The sequence below is a fragment of the Nesoenas mayeri genome, assembly GCF_963082525.1.
Source record: "Nesoenas mayeri genome assembly, chromosome: 17".
Classification (NCBI taxonomy): domain Eukaryota; kingdom Metazoa; phylum Chordata; class Aves; order Columbiformes; family Columbidae; genus Nesoenas; species Nesoenas mayeri.
Genome location: NC_137565.1, coordinates 12379799 through 12394720, shown reverse-complemented (window position 1 = coordinate 12394720; position 14922 = coordinate 12379799). Strand labels below are relative to the sequence as shown.

At 53.0% G+C, this 14922-nt stretch overlaps 1 protein-coding gene across 1 annotated transcript in view; it reads left to right on the top strand.

Moving 5' to 3' along the window:
• The window catches only part of KSR2 (kinase suppressor of ras 2), a gene marked incomplete at both ends in the record, with an annotated part of 79192 nt that extends 65217 nt beyond the window's left edge, over positions 1–13975 (top strand). The window contains 5 exons of the mRNA XM_080355005.1: positions 23–119; positions 5769–5902; positions 10491–10622; positions 13299–13428; positions 13838–13975. Coding sequence (XP_080211131.1) covers positions 23–119; positions 5769–5902; positions 10491–10622; positions 13299–13428; positions 13838–13975 — 631 coding nt within the window. The remainder of the gene's footprint in view (positions 1–22; positions 120–5768; positions 5903–10490; positions 10623–13298; positions 13429–13837) is intronic.
• Between the last annotated feature and the right edge of the window lie 947 nt (positions 13976–14922).

The following is a 14922-nucleotide window of genomic DNA, read 5'->3' as shown; positions in this document are numbered from 1 at the left end:
TTCCCTTTTCCTGTTCTTTCAGCCTGTGCAAAGGACGGACTCTCTACTCGGTGGTGAGAGATGCCAAAATTGTCCTGGATGTCAACAAGACGAGGCAGATAGCGCAAGAAATTGTGAAGGTACAGAGTGGTGGGGGGACAGCCGGGCACCCGTGAGGGTCCAGATCCATTTGAGAACCCAGCCAAGCTGCTCCATGGAGCAGGAGTGAAGAAATCAAAGAGGCTGGGTGGGATAGCACCTCAGCTTTAAAATCCAGGTCTCTTAGACCTCCCTCACCCAGTCTGAGCTGAGCTGGGGTGGCACCAAGGCTTCCCATGGGCTCCCCGTGCAACTTGGGGCTCATCACACAGAATCACGGAATGTCAGGGGTTTGGAGGGCCTTAGCATTGCCGAGATTCAGTACATACAGTCAAGAGATTCAGTATCACAGGATCCCAGAATGTCAGGGGTTGAAGGGCCCTGGAAAGCTCATCCAGTGCAATCCCCCCATGGAGCAGGAACACCCAGATGAGGTTACACAGGAAGGTGTCCAGGCGGGTTGGAATGTCTGCACAGAAGGAGACTCCACAACCTCCCTGGGCAGCCTGGGCCAGGCTCTGACACCCTCACCCCAAACAAGTTGCTTCTCAGATTTAAGTGGAACCTCTTGTTTTCCAGTTTGCACCCATTGCCCCTTGTCCTGTCACTGGTTGTCACCAGCAGAGCCTAGCTCCATCCTCCTGACACTCCCCCTTTCCATATTGATCCCCAGGAATGAGTCCCCCCTCAGTGTCCTCTTGTCCAGCTCCAGAGCCCCAGCTCCCTCAGCCTTTCCTCACACGGGAGATGCTGCACTCCCTTCAGCATCTTGGTGGCTGCGCTGGACTCTCTGCAGCAGTTCCCTGTCCTGCTGGAACTGAGGGGCCACAGCTGGACACAAGATTCCAGGTGTGGTCTCCCCAGGGCAGAGCAGAGGGGCAGGAGAACCTCTCTGACCTACTGACCACCCCCTTCTAACCCACCCCAGGTCCCATTGGCTTCCTGGCCACAAGGGCCCAGTGCTGGCTCATGGTCACCCTGCTGTCCCCAGGACCCCCAGGTCCCTTTCCCCTACGCTGCTCTCTAACAGGTCATTCCCCAACTTACACTGGAACCTGGGGTTGTTCCTGCCCAGGCCGCAGCTTCTCTTCCCCCTTCAGAGTGCTGGTATTTGAGTCTGCCTTTGCTCCTGTGAGCAAGTTGCTAGTTGGATGTTCCTTCGCTTTTGGAAAAAGAATAAGAATGTGCAGTTGGTCTGAGGTTTCCATGTCTCAGTAGTGAGAGCATCCCGGCGGTTGAGGAGCTGGTGCCACGATGCTCGTGGCAGGGAGCTGTGTGTGCCATGAGGCTGAGCACACGGCTGTTTTTCAGAGCTAAAAAAGCTTTTCCTTTCACCGAGATGACTCAAAGTGCATGTTCAGCACTCCAGATGTGATCATATAAATAGATGCTGGGGAGCATCCTCATGTGGCCGGGAAGTTGGGTCCTGAGCCATCAGAGCTTCCCAGTGAGTGTCCGTGACGGCTCGTTTTCCTGAGAGGTGTTGAGCCGTCTGCCAAAGGAGGGTTGTGCTGTGATTCCAGACATATTTAGCACCAAATGATACCAGAAGTATCTGGCATGTGTCCCACCATGGGAGCCGTGACATTGACCATGTGCCCTGCTCAAGGTCAACCAGCACCTCTGGCCCCCAGCAAGGCCACATCACCTGGGGCTGAGCTCATGTTTAACATCTTTCTTTGGGAAAAACAAAAGCAAAGAAAAATAGTTGTCTTTCTGGAAGATCTTAAACCCCCCTTCAATTTCTAAAGCTTTGTTATAAACCAGAATGTGTTCTGCAATATGAACTGAATGGTGCCGTTTCCCTGTCCATGCTTAAGCTGTCCCATTAAACTGCCTATTTTGTGTTTATTTACACCCAGATTTAGCAAAGTGCATGCTGTTTTTAAAGGAAATTCATTAAATTCCCCCAAAGTCTCTGGGGTCCAGGCAGGAGCTGATGGTTGAACAGAAGCTTAACCACGTTTGTGGCTGCCCATGTCTGTACGGGTGCTGCAAGAGGCATCTTGGAGCAGTGACCTGGCTGAGCCCCATGTTGAGGTGACGGGGAAAGCCACAGGAGATGAACCCTGAGTCTTTGTTGTGCTGTCCTGAGGCACCCAGCAGGTCTACCTGCCCCAGGGGTGCTGCTGGGCCCGTTGGGTCATGCTGTCAGGGCTACAGGATACCTCAAAAGCCAGGTGGTGGCACCTTCTTGCAAGCTCTGGCTTGTACGTTGGGGTGTCTGAGGCAGCCAAGGGCCTCTCCGCTTCATTCTATTTGTAATTTGTATTTTCCACTTTTTAAAGATGGATTTTCCCCCTGAGCAAACAGCTCCGCCATCACATAGGCTTGTCTCACATTTTTTTCCCCTGAGTTCTGCCACTCTTGCACTCGGGGTTCTCGCCTCCAGATGTTCCCAGCAGGAGGTGATGTCTCGGTTCAGCCTCTTGCTCTGTGTGGGCTGTATCGCTCCGTGTGGGTTGGGGTTTTGAGGATGAGGCGAATGACATTGCTGTCTTCTGCAGCTGCATGTGCATTGGGAAGAGGCTGGAAACCTCAAACTCTTTGTGATGTTGCGAGGCATCCTTAGGGCTGGGGAAACATCACTGGATGTGTGAGATGAAAGCATCACCATGAAGAACTTCACCCATGAGATGTGCTGGAGCGAATCAGCATGAATGCCCATAGAGCTGGTTGTTACCCCAGGGGTTTGGTGATCCTGTTGCAACCCACTGCAGGGCAGAAGGACTTTGGGTCCAACCTGGGTGCCCATAGGAATGAGCAGAAGTCCCAAGGCAAAGCTGTGCCACATGGTTGCTCAGCACAGGCTCTCCCTGCTTACCGGAGGGATTTTAAGACAACAGCTCCTGCTTGCAGGATAGATCCATCACGCTTCTGTCTCAGCCCCCTCCAAACACGTGGCTTGTTGCTGGTGTGCACCAGGAGGAGCAGCTTCTCTGCCTAGGGCAGACATGAGGAAGAAATTGTTGCCCTGAGGGTGGTGAGAGCCTGGCCCAGGTTGGCCAGAGAGGTGGTGGCTGAACCATCCCTGGAGACATCCCAGGCCAGGCTGGACGGGGCTCTGAGCAACCTGAGCTGGTGCAGATGTCCCTGCTCATGGCAGGGGGGCACTGGGGGAGCTGGGAAGGGCCCTCAAACCCAAACTATTCTATGATTATTTGCCTTCTCACATTTCCATGTCAACCATCAGCAGATGTTATGGATGTTTTGATGGACTTGGAGGTGGCTGGCATGGAGAAATGAAGGAAAACCTTGACATCTTGGTTTGGTTTGGCTTGGGGCAGCATCACCCAGAGGAGCTGGAGGCAGGACCAGGTGGAGGCGTTGGCTCCCCTACCTGGTCATGGCAGTTGTTTGCCTTTATCCTTTGTGTCCCTGTTTGTGATAGGAGAAGCCATTGAGTTTATGGGATTAGCGGGTGCGAGGGCTCTTGTTTTGCCGCGATCCTCTGGAGGCGAAAGTTAATTTATTTAAGAAGCGAAGCCGGCAGAGGGAGCTGGCTTTTCACATACGCCGGGCAGCCCAGCAAATTAAGGCATTACTGGGCCGAGAGTGTTTTCTCACAGATCATCCCGCAGGCAAAGGCGACGGGGCTGGAATTTGCAGTGGGATCTGTGCGGTACCCTGCGGAGCGAGGCGAGGGATTTGGCTTTGCCCAGAGCTCCTTGAGAAACACCTTCAGCGAAGGCTTGGCTGCCTTTGATCACATGGGATATGCATTCCCATCCATTGCATAGGTGCAAAGTCCCTGATGCCACCTCCTGTCTCCCTGGGGTGCTGGAAGGGGCTGTGGAACATCCCCATGTTGCCAGGTCCTGCCCCATGGGTGCACCTTGCAGGAGGAACAGGCTCATGGCATCAAAATGTTGTTCCTGGCACAACCCCGGTGCTTTGTGAAGGTGACAGTGACATTTCAAAGCAGATTTTTAAACCTCATCATTATTTCATGTACTGGGACATGGAGCCCCATAATTAATCTCGGTGCCTGGAATGGTCCTGGCATCCAGCTGTGGCATCTTAAGACCCCCAAATCCTTTTCTTTCTCCAGCATCCTTTAGCAGAGGCCCTTTGGGGTGTGGCCCCTGTGATGTGCTGGGAGGGGGTGTTTGCTGTCCCCAGCAGCACGCTGTCCCTGGCTGTCCCCAGCCTGTCCTGCTGCCCCTGGAGCGGAGCCCTGCAGGTCTGTGCTGCTGTTGACTCCTCAGTACCTTCAGGGTTTCTCTCTTATCCTTGCATTTGAGGATCTAGGGGATTTTCAGGTTGCATTCCCAATTTTTCCAGATAGTTTCTAAATGTGGATCATGCCTCCCAGCTCCACGTCAGCTCCAAACTTAAAGCTATCTTCTTGTTCCACTGCATGCATAGTTAATGATGATAAAAGTGAAAAGATCACACTGAGGATGGATCCCCATGGAAAGCCAGTTAATAAATCCTCCCATGTGATAGAGTCACAGAACAGTTTGGGGTGAAGGGCCCTTCCCAGCTCCCCAGTGCCCCCCCTGCCATGAGCAGGGACATCTGCACCAGCTCAGGTTGCTCAGAGCCCCGTCCAGCCTGGCCTGGGATGTCTCCAGGGATGGTTCAGCCACCACCTCTCTGGCCAACCTGGGCCAGGCTCTCACCACCCTCAGGGCAACAATTTCTTCCTCATGTCCAGCCTGAATCTCCCCCCTTTAGTTTAAAACCATCACCCCTTGTCCTATTGCAACAGGCCCTGCTCAGAAGTCTGTCCCCATCTTTCTTATCAGCCCCTTTGAAGTTGTCAATCACTTGTCGGTGATGGACAACTGATATTTGCTCTAAAGCAACAGTTTGCTGGCCTGTTTGGTATTTATTCTTTGTTAGCTCCCTCTACACCAAGTTCTCCTAGTCTGCTTATTAGAATGAAAATCGAGACAGCATCAGAAGCCCTACTGATCTCAGGATAAATGGCTTTTATCACCTTCCTCATTCCCAGAGCCGATTATCCCATTGGGCTGCACATCCATCACACGGAGCTGTCGGCAATCCGCTTGATTTGCCAGTGTTAAACAAGCCCAGTGCAGGGGAATTTGGATTTCCCACCCATGGTGCTTTTTTTTTTTTGCATCATTAACAATGATTTTAATTAACCACCAAGTAGTTTTTCCTAGGGGAAAAGAATGAAGGCAGGACTCCTGCGCGGTGCTTGTTTCCCGGCTAATGGTACCAGCACACACGTGGGCAGCACTAATGGCTCAGTCAGGGTATGGGGATGGAGAGCTTTGACTTATTACCCCTCTGCTCCCAGCCGCCAAAGAGAACCAAGGTGAAAACATCATCATCATCAGTTTCTCAGCGGAGGATTTCAGGAAAGCGACTGGCAGTTTGGTTTGCTGCTAATTTTTCTTGCATAACCTATTAATCAGGAAGATGAGCAGGTGCCGTCACAGCCACACATCCCATCGCGCTCTGTGAGCATCACCCGCCCCAAACCAGGGACCTCCCCGGACACTTGCCCTGTCTGCAGGGACATTTGGGGACGTGCCGCCTTTGCCTGTGGCCCAGACATGGTTCGGGATTGTGGATGTGCCGCCGCGGCACAGGGACGCTGGCAGCCGGGATCTCCCCATCTCAGCAGTCATGAGGCTGCCCTCGTGCTGGGATTATCCCATGTAGTTGTGCTGCTTTTTGAATTTTGGGTTGTTTTTTTCTGTTTTCCATCCTAGGGAATGGGTTACCTGCACGCCAAGGGGATTCTTCACAAGGATCTCAAGTCAAAAAATGTTTTCTATGACAATGGGAAGGTGGTGATCACGGACTTCGGCCTCTTCAGCATCTCGGGAGTTCTCCAAGCGGGCAGGTAGGACATGGTGTGGTGGAAATACTGACATTCCTCCACATACCCTAGAGCATCCTGTTCAGCTGAGAACACAGGGAGGGAGCCCAAAAACCTCCCCTGCAAGTGCTGAGGGGAGACCTTCTGATCTCTGAACTGCCTGAAAGGAGCTTGGAGCCAGGGGGGTCGGGCTCTGCTCCCCAGGAACAAGCGCCAGGAGCAGAGGAAACGGCCTCAAGTTGCACCAGGGGAAGTTGAGGTTGGATGTGGGAACAATTTCTTCCCCAAAGGGCTGTGGGGCATTGGAACAGGCTGCCCAGGGCAGTGCTGGAGTCGCCATCCCTGGAGGGCTGGACATGGAGATGAGGTTCTCAGGACATGGGGCAGTGCCAGGGGTGGGTTATGGTTGGACTCCATGATCTTGAGCATCTTTTCCATCCAAAATGATTCTATGATTCTATGTTCAGGAAGGCAGAGTTGCTCTTGATGGGTAGGAAGGAGCATGATGTTTTGTGCAGGTCTCCAGCTGTTTGGTTTGAAGAGGCAGGACCTGGCCCCGGGCAGGGTCTCTTGAACCCAACCTCTTCCCATGGGATACATAATTTCCATGGCCAAAACAGCCAGGACACACTTCTTGGGCTCTGTTTCACTGGGGCTGGCAAAGCTGTCTCATTCCTTGGCCTTTCCCCAACACCATCATAAATCCCCCGCATCTGCTTCATCTCCTGCCTCTGGGCTGATGAAGCGACAGGCCAGGTCGAGCGGTGCCGTCCCTGTGGTTGTCCCCCAGCTGCTCTGGTGACCTTTTGGGTGCTGCAGACATCTGGCCGTGGTGTCCATGCCAAGCCAGGGCATGGAGCAAGACACAGAGCAAATGAGAGCCAAGCTCGGGACATTTACAACGCTGTGACATTTTGGGTCTCTTTGGATTTGGAATTAAGTCCATTTGGTAAATGTTCCTTATTAAATGTTTGGTTGTGGTGTATTTTTTTCCTAGTGCTTTGTGAGGTTTTCAAGCTCCAGCCACGGCAGGGCAAAGACTTTCAGCAGCCGTGGAAAGGAAGAGAAGCAAAGCTGGGGGGAGGGAAAGGAAACAGAAGAGGGGAAAAAGAACAAAGGTCATATTTTTATTATTTGTTAAAACAAATAAAAAGAGCGTTGCTGACTTTTCCCAGTGGGAGAGTGCCTTTTCGCTAAACTCTTTGTGCCAAAAGGAGGTTGAGCCAAGCGCGGTGTTATCGGCACCGGCAGCTCGAGCAGGTTTCCTCTGGTAGTGTGGTACCCACCTCCTGGTCCTTTTGGTCTCCATCACCCCATGCGATGCAGCTTGTTGCTGGAGAGCTTGTCATGGCCGATCATCGCTTTACGGCGAAGATGCTCAAGAGATAAAATGCTCTTTGGAAACTATATATATATTTTTAATAATTTCTGTGTGATGAGGTTAAAGGATTAGAGGAAAAGGCAACGAGCGCCTCTGTCCATCCCGGCGAGCCGGGCAGCCAGCCTCTCCGTTCCGCTTGTATAAATATCATCTGGTTTTAGCACAAAGTTAGGGAAAAGCTCAGGAAGCCCAAGAAACCCAGCAGCAGAGACGTGGGGTTTGGCTCTGGTTTAGCAGCTGGGCAGGGGGTTTGGGATTTGAGTCCTGCAAGGATGAGGTTGCAACTCATTCCACTGAAAGGGTTTGGGCAAAAATGGCTCAGTTTTGCCAGAGACCTTTGCTGTGAACTTTACACATGCCCTGGTGATAAAATGAGAGGTGATGCTGGGGAAATGGGGTATGCGATGGGGGAGATCAATGTGTGGCCATCAATATCCAGGTGTCACCTGGGGGTTAAAGTCCAGAAGGTTGCTCAGGAGAGGAAGGATGGTCAGATTTGCAAGGCTGGGCAGAAATGAGGAGTGTTTTGCTAGAAAAATTAAGAAAATAAGGCAATTCCTGTCCTGAGGTGTGGCTGCCATGGACTGCTGGTGGCACACGTGTCTTCTGCTGGTGGAGAGCTGAGAGAAGGTTTTGGGGATCCACAGTCATTGGTCACCATGAATTTTGAAGCAGCGTCTACAAGTCTTATTTCCCTTCTTAGGGTGTTGTGTTGTTGTTTATTGGTTGGTCTTGTTTGGTGTTTTTTAGCTGTTCATGTTTTTCTCATATGGAGAAGAATGATAAAGCCCAGGTTTGGGTCCTTGGGGGCTTGTGTGGCTGCAGGACAAGCATGTATGGAGAAGGGAGCAAATTTTTACAGGTCAAGTTAAGGATGGTGATGTTGCTTCAGGTGTGAACGAGAACTACAAACTGGCCTCTTTTCACTGGCTTAAAAATCCTCCTTGTCCTCCTAGAGCAGGGTCACCTTCAGTTTGTGGAAGCACCTGGCACAAGTTCGCAGTGTCTGTCCATGCCGTGCCGTGCTTGTCCTGCTGAAAAATGAGATGGCTGTCACAACTAAAATACCTTCTGCAGAGACTTCATAATCCGGCATCTTATTTTGATGAAATCAGATTTATTTCTTCCTTATTTAAACATCGTTTGGCTCGGTAGGGCTGCTTTGTAATTAGGAGGAGCATGGGGTGGGTCTTGAGTAGTCTGAGGAGCATTTCTGCTCTTGCTTTTGCCTTGGGGCGGCTCGTCCTTGGGTGGGTTTGCCAGACGCTTGGCTGATTGTGCTGCTTTCTGCTGGTGGAAGCGGCTGGGTCAGTTATGAAGCCAGGCAAACTTTTGTCACGAAACCTCAAATTGCTGCAATTGAGCCGCGTTTGGGATTGCGCTAAAGCTCGGCCTTTGTTGCTGGAAGCTCGTAAACCCGCAGCTGTGTGTTCAGGTGTACGTGAGCTTTGCTGCAGGACGGGACTGGGCTCAGAGGGGAACTGCGGAGCCAAATCCCTGCCCTGGAGCATCCCTGGATGCCACTGCTGGGATATCTCAGCACTTGAGTGAGCAAAAAGAAAAGGCGCAGGTGGAATCCTGGCCGTGCTGCGGGCGGCGGAGCAGATCTGAGCGCTGCCCACCGCGTCCCGCTCCCCGCTGCCCGCCCGAGGGTGGACACCGCAGACACGCAGCGAGCTCCTCCGCGTCTCTCTAATTGCCCCGATGCTTAATGCCGGCTTGTAATTAAGAGCTGTGCAGGGCTGGAGGAGGTGGCGGGAGCCAGCTGGGAAACTGAAAGTCTCCCCCCTGTGCCAAAGTGCTCTCGGCCCCGGCTCCTGGTGATGCAGGGTCCGTGTCTGGCCGGAGCTGCTGATTGCGGCGGTGGCTCCGGGGCAGCAGGGTGACAAGGAGCCGTCGAGTCCCCGGAGGGGGTTATGGAGGCTCAATCAGTTAATTCCCTGGACAGGCAGTGTCCTTCCCTAGGGAGGGGGTTCCTCCTCTGGGGGTGATGCTGGGGGACAGGTGTGGTTTTATGGCTGGGATGATCCAGACTGCATTATCTTGGGATTGTACCTGTTGTGTGCACGCAGCCACAATCCATCCAGCTGTTTGTGGTGGGAGCTTGTCATCCTGCCTCAGGGGTGGATGGAGAAACCGGTGCCTGGATGGTATTTCCTGGGCTCTGGGATTTTGGCCCCAGAATGAAGTTCAGGGGACAGGTGACCTCCCAGCCATCCCTTCCCCATATGTGTCACCACCTTTGGGAGGTCATCAAAGCATAAACAGGGAGAAATCCCTTGGTACAAGTCAATGGGCTCATCCTTCTCTAAACCCGACATGACATGGGACAGTTTTTGTTACCTCCTGCAAAACTATGCTGCAGAATTTGGGCTCAGACACATGATCAAGCTGCTTAATGTGTTACCACCATTGGTGGTCCCTGCCTGGGGACCCTTTTTATGCCAGTGGTGCATCCCGGGTGCCTGCTGGAGGGTGGGAAGGATGAAGCAGCAACTGCTATCATCCTCAGCTCTTGGCCAAAGGAGCCTCATGTGTTTGTACCAAGCAGAGGGACCTTGAGGATGAAAAAAACTGTCTGAGGTTAGCTGAGGGGCTGGTGAGTGCCATTAAAGATGAAGTGAAATATTTGGGTGGCAGCCTGAGATTTAATAGCAACATCACAGTGAGATTGGCCACGACATATCGTGGGGTGGGTGATTGTGCCAAAGCCAGGCTGCTTCTGTGGGTGATGGGATGGGAGGCTTGGACACCAAGGTGGGCTGGAGAGGCTGTTTGGGGTGAAACACCTGAAAACACTGATTTCCAGGTGATTATTATAGGGTGGGTTTGGTCAGAAGAGACCCTTAGAGATTCCCAGCCCTGCCTCCTGCTCACACCAGTTCAGGTGCCAGCGCTGGTGGGATTTACCCCTTGCTCTTTGAAGGTGTTTTGGTGTGATGGTCACAGTGAGGGCCGCAGCAGACCCTGTGTCCCCATCACCAGCCTGGCAGAGCCAAAGCTCCCCCTCACCACCGTCCTGTGACCAAACTGCCCTGTCGCCTGGGACAGGAACAACGCCACTCTGCTGGCATTGCTCAGAGCAGGGTTAAAACTCAGATTTACTAGGATGCTGTAGGGAAAACCAGGCTTAAATGTCCTGCAGAGGTGGTGGGAGGGCTGTGAGGCTGCTCACATGGTGGTGATGTCCCCTGCTGTGTCACCCAAGGCTTTGGCTCCATGTTTTGGCAGGCGAGAGAACAAGCTGCGGATCCAGAACGGCTGGTTGTGCCACCTCGCCCCCGAGATCATCCGCCAGCTCTCGCCAGACACCGAGGAGGACAAGCTGCCCTTCTCCAAGCACTCGGATGTCTTTGCCCTGGGGTGAGTCCCTGTGGCAGGGCAGGCGGGTGGGTGGCAGAGAACCAGCGCGGTTGTGTCATGTGCGAGCTGCTCTGAGCAGCCGGCGGGGGACAGGGACACTGTTCACTTGCTGCAATGCCAAGGGGATGCTGACCATGGGAATCCCCATCGCTGGGCTCGGAGCACTTTCCTGTTTTGAGAAATTTTGAGTTAAATTCCTCTCAATCACTAAATCCTCCTGTTGTAGCTAGAAGGGAACGGAGCTGGTGAGGGGCTGGAGCACAAGTGTGATGGAGCGGCTGAGGGACCTGGGGGTTCAGCTGGAGAACAGGAGCTGAGGGGAGACCTTCTGATCTCTGAACTGCCTGAAAGGAGCTTGGAGCCAGGGGGGTCGGGCTCTGCTCCCCAGGAACAAGCGCCAGGAGCAGAGGAAACGGCCTCAAGTTGCGCCAGGGGAGGTTGAGGTTGGATGTGGGAACAATTTCTTCCCCAAAGGGCTGTGGGGCATTGGAACAGGCTGCCCAGGGCAGTGCTGGAGTCACATCCCTGGAGGGTTGGACAGACGGACATGAGGTTCTCAGGGACATGGGGCAGGGACAGGGGTGGGTAATGGTTGGACTCTATGATCTTGAGCATCTTTTCCATCCAAAATGATTGTATGTGTCTATTCTATGGACCAGGGTGTCTCCAGGCAGCAGGATCCAGAGCATCCTGGGGATGCAACCTGGCAGAATCTCTCCCCTGCATCCTCCTGGGGTGGGTACCAATGCAAAGATGCTCTGGATGCAGAGGGTTTTGGACACAGGTCTGGAAGCTCCCAGACACCCTGGTTCTCCCCTGCAGCTGGTTGCAGGGGTCTGACAGTGGTGGGAAAAGATGCCAAAAGTCCGAGAAGAGGAGAATTGATGAGTCTCTTTCAGTGATCCGGCTCATCACTCCTGCTGGTTATCTGAACACAAACAGGAGCCCAGTCGCCCTGATCAGACCTTTCTGGAGGCAGATGTAGGGCTGGGGGTTTTACCCAGCAGATTAATTTTCTCGTGGACACCTTAAAGGCTGCGGGGATTAGTGCACGTGGGGCTGTTATCGGAGGCGATATTTCCATCAAAACCGCAGTAATTAAAGCTGAAATGGTCTCGCTTTTTTCCCCCCCTTCCCTGAGGTATAACTTTAGCACAAAAATAGAGAAGTAATTAAGAGATTGTATTGAACAAAGTGAGAGTTAGTTACTTAGACTCAGTTTTTCCTTTTTTTTCAAGTGTAAGCTCTGCCCTTACATAAAGCATGAGTTTCCTTAAAAGATTAAAAGATTTTCCCACATTTTTTCCCCTTTCTTGTTTCTGCTGCCCTCGGCTGAGCCCAGGAGGCTCAGGGATGATCCGGAGGGTTATTGCCATCGCTGCTTCTCCTTAGGGATTTGAGGATCAGCGACAGCAAGAGGAAAAGATCTTTTAAAGACTCTAGAAGAAGGCAGAAATGTTAAATTAAAGTGTGTGTGAGGGCGGTGGAGAGTGGGGGGGCTGAGGCTGGTGATGTGTGCTTGCTGAAGCCTGAGAGATCGCAGCAATAATTAGTATTATAATAGACGTGTGGTCTTCTCATGCAAAAGGAGATGGAGCAGCAAACTCCTCTCCGTAGCGCCATCCATATCCCAGGAAACGCAGCCCAGAGATTTTGGATGCGCCTCAAAGTGGGAGGGTGAAAAATCAAGTCCCAAACCTCCAAGTAGAAACTTGAATTGAGCTGCACTGGGGGCACTGAGGCACCTTTGAAATCCCCACTCCTGCTGGAGCATCTTGTCCTGTGTCCCCAGGACCTGCCCCTCTCCAGCCCCTGATTCCTCCACACCTGCAGCACCAACAGGCATCTCACATTATTCACATTTTTTTCAGATTTACAATCGAAATGTGCATATTTTTCCAAAACCACAAAAGCTGATTTCCAGCATCAGGAAACCCCCTATCCAAGACTGATCTTTCATTTATCAGACCCCCTCCACCAGATTTTTCCACCTTAATGCTGTTTCAAGCTCATGTCTTGCTGCTTTAACCTGCCGTGATGCCATCCCTGGAAGGGAAAAGCAGCTCCAGGGTATTTGCCTTGGAAACTGGGGCCAGCGCTGTGGGAGTCGGGTCTCATCCAGCTCCGGGTGCCAGAAAACAAGGATGCAGAACTCCCAGGCGGTAGCGGGGGTGGAGAACCACGGGGGCGGCCAGAGATCGGCCAGAGACGCCTTCATTTTGGGATATTCCCTTGGATTTGGGTGTCCTCACGGAAAGGAGGGGCTGGCTTAGTGCTAAGAGCGGTGCAGCAGCAGATGGCCGCAGGTTCACGTGTGCCATCATCCGGTGAGGGCACAGGGGATGGTCCATGCCATGGCTTGGATGGATTGTTTGCATCTTGGAGAGCTTTTTTGCAGAAGAAAAAGGGAAAACTCAGAGCGAAAGGGAATGCTCAGGCTTGTCCTTCCCTGACACTCGGTCGACAGCCTCAGTTTCCCCGTCGGGAAAGTGGGAGAGGTGCTATCTCCATAATGAGGGCTGAGCACCTCTGGTGTTGTATCAGGTGTGAAACATTTAATGGATGTCGGTGATTTTGGAGCAGGCAGAGGTGGTGATGTGAATGCAATGGCCAGATGTCCCTGTCCCCCCAACCTGGGGTGCCTTTCCATCCCCTGACCCCACTGTCTCCCCACAGCACCATCTGGTACGAGCTGCACGCACGGGAATGGCCCTTCAAGACGCAGCCGGCAGAGGCGATAATCTGGCAGGTGGGAAGAGGAATGAAGCCCAACCTCAGCCAGATCGGGATGGGCAAGGAGATCTCGGTAGGTTTGGAGGCAGGCACTGGAGCCACGTGGGCATCGGTGTGCGGGCAGGGAGAATGTGCCCTGGGTGGAGGGTTCTCTTGGAAAAACGCTGTGCTGCCCACGATCTGTCCTTCTGTCCGCAGCCAGTGTGGCTCAGTCCTACTCCAAGTACCTTCCTGCTTTGGGAAATTTTGAGTTAAATTCCCCTCAATCACCAGATCTTCCTGTTGTGGATAGAAACGAACAAGCATTTTCCAAGCAAAATGACTCTATGATTCTATGCTGCTGTGACACCAGCATCAGCCCAGCTTGCACATCCCCTCCCCTCAAGGGTGTGGGGTCCTCGCAGGGTGGTCATTGGGTGCGGGAGTCATGGTGGGACAGGGACTGGCCAGGCTTGCTCATGTGCTCACCCCTGTGGCTGCAGGACATCCTCCTCTTCTGCTGGGCCTACGAGCAAGAGGAGAGACCCACCTTCACCAAGCTCATGGACATGCTGGAGAAACTGCCAAAGCGCAACCGTCGCCTTTCCCACCCCGGGCACTTCTGGAAGTCGGCAGAGTAAGTCCCTGTCCCTCTGCCCGCGCCCCCTAAGACCCCAACGTCACGGCTGGTGTCGGGGGAGCACAGGGCCAAGCTGTGGGTGCATTTGACGCCACTTGGGTGGTTGGGAAGGGTGGTAACAGCGTGCTGTACCCATGCCACTTTGTCACTGCAGTGCTGGCTGTCCTTGCTGGGGTGAAAAAGCCAGTGACAGTGGCAGGAGAGGATGAGGAGGAGTGTGGCGATGTGCTCCACCAACGCCGGGAGGAAGAAGCAGGGTAGATCCAGGGGCAGGCTGGGCCCTTGGGGACATCTCCTTTGGGGACATTGGCCAGGGCTCCAGTGCCTGCCTGTGTACAACACTCACAGCAGTTTTCCCTCCTGGAAACGTGGCTTTTCCTTCTTTTGCCCAGATTAGTCGCTGGTGGGGATGCCTTGATCAGGGTCCCTCCCCAAACCTAGAGCCTGTGTAGCCATCGCAACTTCCAGCGGTGGGAGAAGAAAACATGGTCTCTTCTACCCTGGAAAGAGCTCGTGGCCAAGTCCTTCTCCGTTTCATTGCATTGGCTTAGTCACATCCCCCTGGTGCAGCAAACGCAGTGTAAATGGGTCCCCGGTCAGGACTTTGGGATCTGGCCTGGTGGTAACAGCAGGCAAAATGCTGGAAAATCACTTAGAAACTTATTTTCTTCTCTTGAATTCATCACAGTGTGACAAACAGGACCCAAAGCCTAACCCACACGGAGGCTGCATTCGGGGGGGATTTTTCCTTCTCCTGGAGTGCATCCCCAGAGTGTGGCGGCTGGAAATGGGGATGGAGGGAGGGAAGAAAACGGAGAGAAGCGGGGATGCTTCAGGCTGCTTCAAGCATCCCTTTTGGACCCGGAAGATGCCGATTTTTCCTCCTGAATCTGATAACCAAACTTCCTCAATTCCTTATTTGTGCAGCCTCATTTGTGCACAATGAAA